The sequence below is a fragment of the Aquarana catesbeiana genome, linkage group LG01 (assembly GCF_042186555.1).
Source record: "Aquarana catesbeiana isolate 2022-GZ linkage group LG01, ASM4218655v1, whole genome shotgun sequence".
NCBI classification, from domain to species: Eukaryota; Metazoa; Chordata; class Amphibia; order Anura; family Ranidae; genus Aquarana; species Aquarana catesbeiana.
Genome location: NC_133324.1, coordinates 837,705,833 through 837,721,727, shown reverse-complemented (window position 1 = coordinate 837,721,727; position 15,895 = coordinate 837,705,833). Strand labels below are relative to the sequence as shown.

Below are 15,895 nucleotides of genomic sequence, written 5' to 3'. Positions count from 1 at the left end.
ACTACACACTGCCCCCACTACACACAGCTCCCACTTTACACTGGCCCCACGTCACATTGCTCCCACTACATACTGCCACTTCACACTGCCCCCACTACAAACTGCCCCCACTTCACACTGCCCTCAATTCACACTGCTCCCACTTCACACTGCTCTCACTTCCCACTGACCCTACTACACACTGAGCCCACTTCACACTGCGCCCACTTCACACTGCCCCCCACTTCACACTGCCTCCCACTTCACACTGACCCCACTACACACAGCTCCCACTTTACACTGCCCCACTTTACACTGACCCCACTTTATACTGCCTGCACTTCATATTGCCCCCAATACATACCGCTCACTGTGCCCACTACGTACCGCAATCACTACATACTGCTCACTGCTCCCACTATGTACTGCTCCCACTACATACTGCCCCCACTACATAATGCTCACTGCATACTGCCACAAGTACATACTGCCCCCACTGCATACTACCCCCCTCCGCATACTGCTCACTGCCACCACTACAAACTGCCCCCATTACATAATTCTCACTGCCCCCACTGCATACTGCTCACTGGCCCACTACATACTGCTCACGGCCCCCACTCTATACTGACAAACTACATACTGCATACTGCTCACTGCACCCTCTGCATAATGCTCACTGCTCCACTACATACTGAAGAGGGCACACTGACTATACTCTTGGAGGTTAATAATTGTGTAGTTCTGGGGATTAATAATGCACAATCCTGGGGTTTATTGCAGTGCTGGGAATTACTATGCCATGCTGGGGTTTATTTGTGTTTCTTGCTGGGAGTTAGTAGTTGTGCCATGCTAAGGGGTTTTATTATTGTGCAATGTTGGAGGTAAATTGTTGTGCAGTGCTGTGGGTATATTATTTTGCCATGCTGATGGTAAAGTGTTGTGCTGGAGGTTAATTATTGTTCTCTTCTTGGGGTTTATTATTGTGTTAGGTTGAGAATTTATTTTATTTTTGTTCCATGCCAGGGGTTATTTATGCCATTCTGGCATTTACGCTTGCTGGGGTTATTGCTGACACTTGTGTAGGGGCTATCATTGCTGGTCCCATTTGATCTTATTTTACTCCAACAATCTTTTTAATGTGCTCCAAGGCTCCATTTTGTCTATACATTGGGATAATCCATGAAAAAACACCCATTTTTGGCCACGGCCACCTTTGACCATGCCCACTTGTTTGGTCCTGCCCATAAGAGCACCTTAGCTCCCCCACATATACCTTTAGTACCCTCACAGCACCCCTAAAATAATTTGTCTAGAGCCGCCCCTGACTGAGGAATTAAAAATGTAATGAGCATATATTACATGTCTCAGGAGAGAGATTTATATTCAACACTTTGTATTTTTTAACTGTTCACATGAAGTCCTGAGATTGAAAAAAAAATATGCAGGAAATTAAATAGGTTGAGAAGGGATAGAATGTTTTTTTGTGAGCTCTTAGTCCTATCAATTGCACCCTTGAGAAAGCTCACTCATCAATCCACTGTTACACTATATTGTCAAAAGTATTGGGATGCCTGCCTTTACACACACATGAAGTTTAATGGCATCCCTGTCTTAGTCTGTAGGGTTCAATACTGAGTTGGCCCACCCTTTGCAGCTATAACAGCTTCAACTCTTCTGGGAAGGCTGTCCACAAGGTTTAGGAGTGTGTCTATGGGAATGTTTGGCCATTCTTCCAGAAGCGCATTTGTGAGGTCAGACACTGATGTTGGACTAGAAAACCTGGCTCGCAGTCTCTGCTCTAATTCATCCCAAAGGTGTTTTATCGGGTGGAGGTCAGGACTCTGTGCAGGCAGGTCAAGTTCCTCCACCCCCATATTCGCTCATCCATGTCTTTATGGACCTTGCTGGTACAAATATTCCCATAGACACACTCCTAAACCTTGTGGACAGCGGCTATGAACATATTAATGTATATGAACATTTATAAAGCAGTGAAACTGACATTCACCAAACATTCACTGAATATGAATCAATTGCTGTAATGCAAAACATATACACCAAGAAGATTTACCTACTGTTAATGTTTTATGCATGTCACATCCACTGTTTTTTTAAATATTCCCTGTTTATGCTCTAGGTACCCTTAAATGTTTTTCCCTGCTATGTTTGTGTTTTATGTTACATAAAGAATCACAGTGATGCCAGAGAAGTGAATACAAAAAAAAGGTTTTTAATGGCCCAAAGTATATGAATGGCGCACAGGAAACATACTGTCAGCAGACTACCTTTTGTAATAACTTCGAAAATATCCAGAATTTTCCCATAGCAGGGTTTGGACAGGACTGCAGGATCACATAGTGTTAGAGCTCCTGGTTAAGGAATTTACCAGATACTGAACACTGCAAGATGATGTGGCCTTAGGACCTTCCATTGGCTAGAAAACCTAAATGGATGATCAGAATACTTATCTTGCTAAAAAGTAAAATATATAGTGCTAATCTGAACACTGTGTAAGTGGCAACGGTTGTAGTGGGGTGGTGTGGTGCACTGTCATAGTGTAATATGTCTTTGATATTAACGTTGGGGTTTTTAACTCTCTTGACTGGAGAATTCTTTCATGGACAACCCAACTACTGAGATCTTTGTATTCTACAAGAGTAATACTGCAATATACTTATTTCTTATATTAAGTTTTGACACTGGAGTATGAATTATATATACAGAACATGTGAGCCCTACTCAGTAGCAAATCCTACCGCTGCCTGCATAAATTATTATGAAATCAGACAGCACTAGACCTTTTTGGTAATATGCTCCATAGCAATTCCATGGTCTGTGACAGCTATACTTACATCCTTTTTTTTTAAAACCAGAGCAGTGCTACTTCCCTATTCCTGTTAACTCAAAAATCAATATTATTTATTTACTAATTATGTGCTAGTACATATACACTCCCAAAGTGCCACTTTTTACATATCCAATATTCTTCATAAACCACCGATATGTATTATTTCCTCGACCATAAAGAGGTAGCAGTGATTGTTTCACAGTGCCAACATCCAAATATAAGGATATAGAAAGAAAGGGATTCCCCTTGGGGTAGAACTTTAACGACACTTAGATAAGGTCACAAAACAATAGAATAGAAAAAGGTCAAAATTTATTGAAAAATACAAAGATAAAACCATAGGTCATGGAGTGTACATATCAACCATAACTGATACTGCAAATAATTGAAGTAGATGGTGAGTAAAACTGATCCTTCACCCGACGCGTAAGAAAACGATGTGGATATAAAAATAAAATAAAATAGATATAAAATAGATTTTTGGGCTTTATATTTACATCTTTTTCTTATACTGGGTCCCTGTAGGGTAATGGTGATTTCCTGTGGCCACTGTGTTGCTTTCTATGCTGTTTTTTAATTCTATGGAATGCGCTACAAGCGTCTGATTGCTGCAACTGTAAGTTTTGTATGTAATAGACCTCTCATGTTGTAATAGTATCTGTGAATGATATGTATAGGCATTGACTGTTTGTACTTATTTCATAGAGTCTCTGTATCCTATTAACCCCTGAGGAAGGAGTATCTCTTGTAGACTCCGAAACGCTTCGGGTGAAGGATCAATTTTACTCACCATCTACTTCAACTATTTGCAGTATCAGTTATGGTTGATATGTACACTCCATGACCTATGGTTTTATCTTTGTATTTTTCAATAAATTGTGACCTTTTTCTATTCTATTGTTTTGTGACCTTATCCAAGTGCCATTAAAGTCCTACCCCAAGAGGAATCCCTTTCTTTCTATTTCCTCAACCAATACATCAAAAGTATATGCAAATATACTGAAAAATAAATGTCCTTGAAATCCAAAGTTCCATCCAATATCACAAGATCCAAAAACCAACAGCAACCACAGTTTGCAGTTCAGGAGCTTAACATATCATTTTTTCACAGTTATACCCTTTAAGCCGCCCATAGATTGTTTTCTAATCTCGGCCAGTTCAGCAGGGACCGGCTGAAATTCAAACCATCTGTGGGCAAGCTGAATCAAAGTTGATCCATTGATCAACTTGGGTACAACCAGCTTGCTGAATTATTGTATGGGATTATTACTAGTGGCTATAGCCGCTAGCAATTATGACTGTGTTCTCCCAGCAGAGACAGCTGCCTGATCATCTTCATTATCTTCCTGATCATGTAGGAGAGCCTGGGAATCATTCTGTGAAATTTCATGATGCAGATCCGACAAGTTGATGCTTATAGCTGCTCTGACATTAGCCCAGAAAAGACCATGCTTGCTTTTCTCCTTTGGCCATTCCAGATATGTTCTTTTTGCCATAAGTGATTTCAGCCTCGAGTACTTTGAAGGGATGATGTACTGAGGGATTTGTTCCAGCAGAATTAAAATGAGGTTGTCTGTCTTTTCAGTAAACAGTTGTTGATGAGCGAAATAGAGTTCATAATGACACCACTCACTCTGAACAAAATGAGGAGATAAAACAAAGATGGATTTGTAGCTCTTCTCAATGCAATTAATAATGTTTTCAACAATGGGTCTTCCCGGCAAGAAATTTCTCTCGTGCTGACAGATCCGTATCGAGTTGTCCATCTTCTCTATACTTGGCAACATTATTTCCTTAACCCAAGATGCATCGTGTTCACTATAAGAAACAAAAGCATGGAAGTCAAAATCTCTCCCGAGTTCCCAGTAGTGACTTTTCGATGTCCTAGTCCTGTGCTTTGTCTGTGTCCACTGCCAAATCATTTTAAAGTACCATGGAACATCACAATATTTGCATATAATAAACAACAGAACAAGGGCAAAGATTATTGGCACAACTATAACTGGGACCAGTATATAGATGTTACAGTATATTTCAGGCATGTAAAAGTCAGCCAACATGACCCCGCGAAGGTTGTCCGGGTGTTCACAAACATATTTTTCTGGCCAGTTAATCATTTTTCCAGGGGATTTCTTCACTTCACCAATGAATGTTCTTATCTCACAAAAACAATGGAATGGGTTGCCCTCCATGTTTATCCTGGAAACATTGTTACATTTGTGAATGAATTCAGTGGTTGGATAAGGAATTTGATTGTGATCAACCTGGAGCACTATTAGATGGGGGAAAAATGTGCAGTCTGGTAGATCAAAGAATCGATTGAACTCAAGGTTAAGGTATTCTAATTTTTCAAAATAAGTTATGTCCAATGGCACAAATGTTATGTCATTTTTACCCAAATCCAGCCAGGTAATATTCTTTGGCAAACATTTAAAAACAGAATTGGTCAAAGAACATAAAGTCAAATTCATCTTTGTTATACTCTGCGACCAGCTGCATTCCTCTTCCTTGTAATCAAGCTGGTTCCTGCTAACGTCAATATGCTGCAAGGATATCATTTTGTTGGTCATGGAGCTGACTTTGGCAAGTCTTTGCAGTTTATTGTCTGCCATTATCAAAGTTTTCAGATTAATCAGCGTTTCACAGTTTTGAAAGACATCATCCGGCATAGCATTACTGGAAAAATCCAAGAATTGGAAGTTGCTAGGTTTTAAAGGACACTCCATGAAGAGAAAATTGGCTGAAGTTATGATCAGGGTTTTAATGTTCATTTCAGAAAACAATCTGTACAATATAGTCTGGTTAAAAAAAAACACTTTACTTTGAATATTGTTCAAGTGAACCTCTGTCATGGAAGAGTTGGAATAGTCAAATTGAAGTTTATTAATTACCCCTTGCACTGTAAATTCTGACAATTTGAATGTCTTAACAGATGAATGCCATATAACCTGAAGAATGGAGGTAAGTAAATCCCATGGTAGAGAAAGGCCATTCATAGTGAAATTGATGACTCTGGAATTATCAGCTATTGCTGTTAAATGACTATTTTCTATATAAAGGACATAGGCACAGTTGGACAGTTCCAAAGATTCAGATACATTCACGACATCAAAAAGTAAACTGAAAATATCCTTTTTCATAGACAGAGAGGCAAGGTGAAGGTAATCTGTATTCAGCATTAGTAAGCTGCCATTTTGGTAATGGGTTAGAGTATCCAAATTGAGGAACACATGTTGGAGTTTTAGTGGAGAGATTGCTTCAATATCTGATTGCAGTATTTGCTGTGCACCAAACCCTAAGTACTCCAGTTTTAACAGATTTCCCAAACCTTTACACACAGACAATGTTGTGAAATTATTGTATGAAATGTCCAAATATCGAAGGTTGTCTGGAAATGTGCAAGAGACATTCTCAAGCTTGTTGTAGGATAAATCCAAATGTTCCAAGCGTTTGTTGGAGTCAAATATTTCTTTGTTCAGTTCAGCGAGTAGATTATTTGAAATATTGAGAACTTTGAGACGCAAGAGATAGTTGAGGTCGGTTGTTTCAAGCTTTGTGATATTATTATGTGACAGATCCAGCACAGTTGTCTCTACAGACACATTGTTAGGGAAAGAAACCAGTGAGTTGTATGAGTAGTTAGTAACAAGTTCCTGATCCTTAATAAGTTGGTGTTCTATACAATGTGCAACAATGAGCACAGAGGCAATGGTGGTAAGTAACAGGATAAATTCAGCCATTGCTACATCCGTCTTTTCAGAGCTCAAATTCTAGAGAGATTAAACATTCATGGTAGACTGCAGGTTTTCACCTACAAAGTAGAGAAATATAATTAATTACAGTAAATAACTGTTTGAAATAATTGGCGCTTAAATATTAACCACTTCAGCCCCGGAAGATTTGGCCACTCAATGACCAAGCCATTTCTTGCGATACGGCACTGCGTCACTTTAACTGACAATTGCGTGGTTGTGCGATGCTGTACCCAAACAAAATTGACGTCCTTTTTTTCCCACAAATAGAGCTTTCTTTTGGTGGTATTTGATCATCTCTGCGGTTTTTATTTTTTGCACTATAAACAAAAAAAAGAGCAACAATTTTGAAAAAACACAATATTTTGTACTTTTTGCAATAATAAATATCCCCATTTTTTTTTTTAAAAAGCTAACTTTTTTCTCAGTTTAGGCCGATATATATTCTTCTACATATTTTTGGTAATAAAAATCGCAATAAGCATATATTGATTGATTTGCGCAAAAGTTATAGCATCTACAAAATAGGGGATAGATTTATGGCATTTTTATTATTTTTATTTTTTTTACTAGTAATGGCGGCGATCTGAGATTTTTATCAGGACTGCGACATTATGGGGGACACATCGGACACTTTTGACACAATTTTGGGACGATTGACAATTATACAGTGATCAGTGCTATAAAAATGCACTGATTACTGTATAAATGTCACTGGCAGGGAAGGGGTTAACACTAGGGGGCAATCAAGGGGCTAAGTGTGTTCCCTGTGTGTGTTCTAACTGTAGGGGGAGGGGACTGACTAGAGGGGATGACAGATTGTGGTACCTAGCTATTAGGAACTCACGATCTGCATCTCCTCTCCTCACAGAACAGGGATTTGTGTGTTTACGCACACACACACGTCCCTGTTCTGCCTCTCGTGCCCCCGATCGCGTGTGGCCGGCGGTCAGTACACATGGGCGGAATGTCGGCCGGTTTCTATTGAATTTTCTGAGAGAGATTTGGCCCGTGTGTGCTAGGCTTTAGTTCACCTTACAAAATAATGCTGTACTGACCTCTGGGGAAGCTGAACTGTCAGTGCCCATACAGCTGCTACAGGTATTTAAAATCCCCATTCTTCCCCCTCTTCTCTGTGCAGCGCTTCCTTGATGGCTAAGGGCGAATCATTGTGCAGATGCTGACCAATCAGAATCGATCTGGTCTGCCTCAGAAGTGAAGCACAGAGTAGAGAAGAGCAGGGATTTCAAATCCCAAGACCGCCGAAGTGGCTGTGGGGACACTGACAGCTCAGCATCCCCAGAGGTAAGTATAGCAAGAACTGGCGGGTGGGGAGGGTGTACGGTGTTAGTTCACTTTTTCATTTTTCTGTAACGAGATTAAAGGCAGATTAAAAAAATAATAATAACAAATATGTTACACTTACCTGCTCTGTGCAGTGAGTTTGCACAGAGCAGCCCTGGTCCTCCTCTTCTTGGGTCCCCTTGTGGCGCTCCTAGCCCCTTCCTGCGCTATGGGGGCACCCAAGCAGGCTCACTCTGGAGCCACTGCTCTGTGTGTCTCGGTCTCGCCCATGCTCTCTCCTCATTGGTTCACTTTCTGTGATTGACAGTTGGAGAGCCGCTGCTTTCGTGCACATTGTTAGATCGAAATAGGGCTCAGGTAAGTATTATAGGGACTGGGGGAGGGGGGGCTGCTGCACAAAAAAGGTTTTTACCTTTATGCATAGAATGCATGAAGGTAAAAAACCTTGAGACTTTACAACCACTTTAAGCAGTATATGATGGTAATGTAGTACTCACATGCATACATGTGTACGCAAAAGAAAAAATATAGGGAAATGTATACAAAGATTGAGAACCTGTTAAGAATTCGAATTATAATCTTGTTTCAGTTTATTATAACCTAGACAGGGCACAGTAAAGGGCGCATATCATCTACTCACTCCTATGCCAGCCTGAATCCAGAGAGAAGTCTTGTATTTCTTGGTAAGCGCATGTGACACGCCTTCAAGTGCTGTCACGCTGGGGCAAAGGACAGGTCATTATCTCTGTACCTACCCAGTTTTAAAGCCCATGTCCAGCTTCCTCTGCGTTTCAGTGTCCAGATCAATGTTATAATGCAATGCTATATTTTTCCATGGGCACTGTCAGCTAAAAGAGGAGCTCCAGGCTCCTTCAGAAAAAAATTAAGTCAGCTGTTGAAAGTGAAAAGCAAAGACTTGTTTGGTCTGGTCTACAAGATATGATTTAGATGTCACTGGCTCACATAAAGGGTCATGAAATTAAAGCTGGGTATACACTTTGAGGTTTTTTTTTTTGTTCAGCCAGCGGGTTGAATGAAAAAAAAACTCACAGATCTCCACATCAACACAAGTGATGTATCCTGTGCTATTGTATCCTGACAACTAGGACCCCCCCCCCCCACTTAGAATACACAGAGCAGCACTGCAGCCATTGGCTGCAATCGCTGATGGAATGCTGGCTTTATGGGGCGTACACACGGTCGGACTTTTCAGCTACAAAAGTCCGACAGCCTGTCTGACAGACTTTCGACAGACTTTTGGTGGACTTTCTAACGACTGGACTTGCCTACACACGATCACACCAAAGTCTGGCGGATTCGTACGTGATGACGTACACTGGACTAAAATAAGGAAGTTGATAGCCAGTAGCCAATAGCTGCCCTAGCGTCGGTTTTTGTCCGTCGGACTAGCATACAGATGAGCGGATTTCTGGGTCCGGCAGAGTTACGACGTAAAATTTTGAAGGAAGTTCCAAATCTAAAGTCTGTCAGATTTGCGACTGGAAAAATCCTCTGAAATTCCGTGGAAGCACACACACGATCGGATTGTCCGCAGGATTTGGTCCGTCTGCGTCCGTCGGACTTTTGTAGCCGAAAAGTCCGACCGTGTGTACACCCCATTACAGCAGGGCTGCTTGACAGAAGCCTGTCATTGTATCAGCTTCCTTTGAACAGGTGGCTTCTGCTGAACCTGCCAATTTTTGGACTGTGTATACCCTGCTTTAGTTTTATGAAGGTCACATTTTAAGGAACACAGACCAGAGAGATATATGCAGGCAGCCCTAACTAACCTTCTGAAAAGGCTAGTTTCCTGCGGTGGTGGTCCAATAGCTTTAGTAGTTTCTAAATCACTCAAACCAAACAGGTTTTCAAATTAAAAACCATGCCTTCAAGAGGAAGTAAACCCTGATGGGACCTACACTCCTTTTGGAGTGGTTAACTGGTTTTAATCTTTAATTTATTTTTATTTACTTTTTAATTTTTTTTGGTCATTGTACCTAGCATATTTTTTAATAAACTTATACGGTATCACACTATGGGAGCCCTGTTCTTTTGTATGAGGAAAAAATCTAATCGTGAAGGACACCCACACCCGGAGCAGAAGTCCTTTAGGAACAACTCCATTGGATTTCAAGACAACACCGGTGATACTACATACCTATTACCCCTGCAGGGGTGCGGGGAGTTGGTGAGTGGGGACCCTTGAAGGGGAGCACCTAAGTCACTGAAGATTTATTGTTGCCATCACTAAAGTCACTCTACGCAGGAACTCCTGAATGAACTGATTGCTAATTAGGACTTTCACAACACTGACTTTTATTACTTCACTAATCATTTTGTATATTTTTTTTTTAATTTTAATTTTTTGGCACGTTTGATATATTTTTGGCATATTTTGGTTTTATATGCTGTCATAATTTACAATTGTCTGTTTTCATGGTGAAGAAGAGGGCTGGGTTTGCCTCACCAGCTTTATATATTGTGCACAGCGGAGATATAGTGTGAATACTCAATCAATATACGGCACTGGCGGTGGACTGATTATATAGTCATTTCCAGCTAGTATAACAGTTGGAAGGAGGATTTGGCCTACGTTAACCCCTTATAGATCATTAGGGGGGCTGTGTTATTGTTACACTTAGTATTTATAATTTGGTGTCACCACCACTGATGAATTGTTTGCATACTTGTTTTATATATATATATATTTCTTTTGTTTGATTTGTCTGCACTTATAGGTATGGGATATTAATCCCATTGGGCACATATACACACATTTTTTAAGTATACTTTAAATACATTTATATTTTTATTATTTGTTTGAACAAATGCACTGTATAGCCCGCTTTGAGGAGAGTACACAGGATATATAGCTTTGTAGCTAACACACAATTTCACTTATCCAATTTAGGTAGCGCCATCTGCCCCTATTCACATATCATTTTTCTTGCCCCCATAGTAAGCCATTCGTGCAGGAATTTTCCCGAGCCGGGCTGTTTGTGTTTATAGACACAATTAATTAATTTTTTTTTATTTTAATTTTAAGTAAATTTTAATGTATTATTTTTATGTATCTCCTCCCTCCTCCTCCTCCTAGGCCAATATGATCGCTTCTCCTTTCGGCCAATCAGGAAACGGGTCTCAAGATCGGCCAGGAAGAGAATATTAATTTGCTATTGTCACACAACTTTTTGAAGCCTATTAGAGCCTCGTGCTCTAATCATGTGCTACAAAAAAAAAAAAAAAACCCATTGGAATTCATGCGTCCGGCACCCCTCATGTAGAATAGGGGGCCAGACACATGGATAGGGGGGCGTTATCCCTGCACCCTGCATAACGGGTCGCCACTGGTCACTAGCTCTCTGCTCAGGGAGTCATGAGAACAGAGCGATTGGTGATGTTTGATCAATTGTTTCTCAGTCTTAGAGGCGGCGGGGGACAGATGCAGCGCCGACATTGTCATCCGGTGCACAGGGCAAAGATGGCAAACTGTACCCCCCCTATAAAGAAAGAGTCAGTGTCAATTCAAAACAGGAAAATGCTTAAAACAATACAAATTAAATCAGATATAATTCAATAGAAACAGAGTTCACTCCCACATTTTAAATATATGTATTTTCTTAGAGGTACTTAAAGTGCTGTGAAATAATAACGCAGCTTAGCTTCCCCGCTGACAGGACAGAGCTCTTCCCAACAAATCAGTGGGTGCCAGTGGTCATCTATTGGGCGGCACCCACTGATCAGCATCTGCTGTGTATCATCACAGCACAGCCAGGTCAACGGTGGCACGCGAGTGTGCCCTCTACCTGGGATTGATGGATTACGTACCTGGTACATGATCCATGCAGTGGAGCAACCGTACATGTGATATGGCTGGCAAGCCGATAATAATGACCACCAGCATCAGTCCCAGTTTCTGCAATTATATCCCCCCAGTATCCGTGCCAGTTTGGAAAATAACAACTCTCAGAATACATGCAATCTCCATAATATTAACCGCCAGCATCAGTGCCAATTTACAAAATAACAATCCACAGCATTGGTGTCAGCAGCAGCAATAATAACCCCCAGCATCAATGCCAGTTTCTACAATTCGATCCCCAGCATTGGTGCCAGTTTAAGAATCAGCAGCCAATTTTACGCAATAATAACCCACAGCATTCGTGTCAGTGTCTGCAACAATAATCCCCAGCAATAGTGCTATCTTATGTAATAACCCCCAACAATGATGGCAGTGTCTATGATCCTCATGTGAACTGGCTGGAGTGATAAACTCATTGGGGGGTGTGTGTGTGTGTGTGTGTGTGTGGGGGGGGGGGGGGGGTTGATTAACTACTTGAGCTCTGGAAGATTTTACCCCCTTCATGACCAGTCCATTTTAGAACTGCTCTAATTTAACTGGTAATTGCGTGGTCATGCACTGCTGTACACAAACTACATTTATATTATTTTTTTTCACACAAAGAGCTTTCTTTTGGTGATATCTGCACACCACTGTGTTTTTTTAAATTTTTTTATTATATAAACAAAAAAAGAACATTTTTCTTTACGTTCTGCTATAACATACCCAATAAAAAAAATAAAAAATGTTTCATCATAAAATTAGGCCAAACTGTATTCTGCTACATGTCTTTGTTAAAAAAATAAAATAAGTGTATACTAAGTGGTTTGTGTGAAAGTTATAATGTCTACTAAATGATGGAATATACACTGGAATATTTTTTTTATATACTAGCAATGGTGGCGATCAGTGTAGGGAGAAAAAACAAATCAACCATTCCCTCTCTGGGCTGTGATTGGACACAGCCGATCAGCAGATCCTGGCTGTGAATCATAGGCTGGGATCTGCTGACAAATTCTCACTGTGTCAAATCACAGGGGAGTTGACGGGTGAGGGCATGCACCCGAAACAGGCAGCGATGTATGGGTATGCTGTGGTTCCTGTAGCTGCATCCCTGTCGCAGTATATGTACTGCGGCGGGTCGGCAAGTGGTTAATTACTAATGGTATTTGTAATATGCAGCATAAAGTGGGTTAATGTATTGCCACGGGTGGAGATTACTCTGCGGCTCCGCCTGACAGGGATCATCGTTGCAGGCAGCTCTGCAGTATTATGGCGCAGAAGGTAGTCACAGTTGCCCAGAAAGTTTTTAGCAGTACACTGCCAGCACTTCATCTGCGCTCCCTTCCTACAGTAAATGGTTCTGCCCAGGGCATCCACTCCTTCCGCCCAAACCCCCCCCGTACCGGCCCTGGACAGATGCAGCTTTACCTAGGTAAGCATGATTCAGAAAAGAAAAAAAAAATAATGCAGAGGCTTTGCTAGGTCTACAAAAGATCTGGGGCTAGAGCCCATAGCAGCGTAGTAAAGAAAGTCATACACTTGGATGGGCATACACAGGTATATAATATACGCGTGTGTGTGTATATCCCCAGAGAGCCCCCCACTTACATCAGGGTCCCCAGAGAGCCCCCTTAACATCAGGGTCCCCAGAGAGCCCCACTTACATCAGGGTGCCCAGAGAGCCCCCCCTCCCCTTGGGGACCCCTGCAGAGACTCGGGGCTATAGCCCCAAAAGCCACCCCCTAGCGACGCCACTGACATAATGCATTAGTGTATTTTCTATCCACCTAGGGTTCAGCTTTACATCCTGTTTTCAGAGGTCGCCTAATTTCCCTATGAAGACTATATGTCACGGGAATGTCAAAAAATTATGGAATTTAACGTGTATCCTCACAGGGTGACACTGTGGATGCACTAGTAATAATATGCCAGCATCCCGATATTAGTAGGAAAAGATTTTGGCATTGCAAAATTGGGCTTTATAGGCACACGCATAGAATAAAAAATATTTGAAATTTTAATTGAATAAGATTAAAATCGTGGTTTACAAACATAAAAGGAAAACAACATCATAATAACATAGGACCCCAGGGACTCAAATAACACCTCCAAATATTATATTCTAATCCAATTCGGTGCAATTAGAAATAACAAATATATATGTCACGGGAGCTGAAGGACTATCGCTGTGAACTTGTGAAGTGCCTAGGTTTTCATGCTGTATGCACTCTCAGCACAAAGGGAACTGAAAGAGGAACTACAACCAAAATGAATCAACATACTTTAAAGAAATATGAGCATCTTTCTTACCCGTGAATGTTTCAGCTCTGCTTTGGTATAAGAAAATAATCAGAGCTTGGAATAGGCTTTGTTAGGACATAACAGAAAGCATGGAAGATTATAAATGAATGAATGCTGCTGAAAGACTCATCCACCTTACCAACCGTTCAGTGTCCTCCACCCCTCTCTGCCAATTCCTGCACTGGTTTCCACTCACCCAACGAATAAAAGTCAAATTAATAACAATAATTTACAAAGGCATCCACAACTCTGCCTCAAAATACCAACCAAGCCGCTCTCTTCGGTCATCACAAGACCTCCTGCTCTCTAGCTCCCTTGTCACCTCCTCCCATGCTCGCCTCCAGGATTTCTCCAGAGCTTCTCCCATCCTTTAGAACCCCCTACCCCAATCTGTCTGACTGTCCTATAATCTATCCATCTTTAGACGATCCCTGAAAACCCTTCTCTTTAAAAAAGCCTATCCTGCTTCTAACTCATACACTGTTTTACTTCCTCCATCAGCTCATCCCCCACACCTATTACCTTTTGTATCAATTGACCCTCCCACCTAGATTGTACGCTCTAAAGAGCAGGGCCTCTGATTCCTCTTGTACCAAATTGTAATGTAACTATAATGTCTGCCTTCATTTTGTTAAGCGCTGCACAAACTGTTGGCACTATATAAATCCAATATAATAATAATAATAAAAAATAGCGCAGATCCTTTATATTTTTCATTTTGTTGCAGTTAAGGTTCCAGTCCAGTGTATGATAGAAGCCTCGGGTTTATAACGAATAAATATAATCTGCTTGTCAGGGGGATGATCTATGAAAGGTTGGACCAGGAGTAAAAGAGATGTCACCAATAACAGCTTGTCAGACTGCAGGTTTCCTTTTACACAGCAAGGATTAGAAGTCCTTATCTTTTCCTGGTTATATTATATCAGCCTGAACACCTGTAAATATCCACGGGGAGCTCGCTGATTTTGGAACAACGAAATCTAAAAGCGCACTTTAACACTTTTAGGGGGGATGCCTAAGAGCAGTTAAGACAGCAGCAATACTTACACAAGTTTGTTATTGGGCTGTCAGCAGGGAGCCATGGTGAAGCTCTCGGGCAGATCCAGTGCGACTGGCAGAGCAGGAAGTACAGTCTTGTATAAAACGTTCTGCCCTCCAAATGTCTTTCTGTGTGATTCAGCCTGATCTCACCGCTTCTTCTTCTTTAAGTGAAAGGAAGCATTCAACTGATCAAAATCGAAAACAAACTTCTCTTTGGGCAAGGAGAGTGCTAAACATGTATTGTTCTATCATAACAAAAGAATTAACCACTTAAGGACCGAGCCTTTTTCTGAGATTTGTTGTTTACAAGTTAAAAACAGGTTTTTTTGCTAGAAAATTCCTTAGAACCCTCAAACATTATACTTTTTTTTTTTCTAACACCCTAGAGAATCAAATGGTGGTTGTTGCAATACTTTCTGTCACACCGTATTTGCAGCAGTGGTCTTACAAGCGCACTTTTTTGGGAAAAAATACACTTTTTTGAATTAAAAAATAAGACAACAGTAAAGTTAGCCCATTTTTTTTTTTTATATTGTGAAAGATAATGTTACGCCTAGTAAACTGATACCCAACATGTCATGCTTCAAAATTGCGCCCACTCGTGGAATGGCGACAAACTTTTACCCTTAAAAATCTCCATAGGCAAAGTTTAAAAAAGTCTACAAGTTGCATTTTTTGAGTTACAGAGGAGATCTAGGGCTAGAATTATTGCTCTCGCTCTACCGATCGCGGCGATACCTCACATGTGTGGTTTGAACACCGTTTTCATATGCCGGCGCTTCTCACGTATGCGTTCGCTTCTGCGCATTTAAAAAATTTTTT

General features: G+C 40.9%; 1 protein-coding gene across 1 annotated transcript; it reads right to left on the bottom strand.

The window, feature by feature from the left end:
* Positions 1–2,192: 2,192 nt before the first annotated feature.
* On the bottom strand, positions 2,193–15,297 carry LOC141116456 (toll-like receptor 1). Its single transcript, XM_073608800.1, has 2 exons — positions 15,080–15,297; positions 2,193–6,641 (listed from the first exon to the last, which is right to left on the bottom strand). Exon 2 carries the CDS (start codon positions 6,568–6,570, stop codon positions 4,123–4,125), a length of 2,448 nt encoding a protein of 815 aa, XP_073464901.1. The 5' UTR covers positions 6,571–6,641; positions 15,080–15,297; the 3' UTR covers positions 2,193–4,122.
* Between the last annotated feature and the right edge of the window lie 598 nt (positions 15,298–15,895).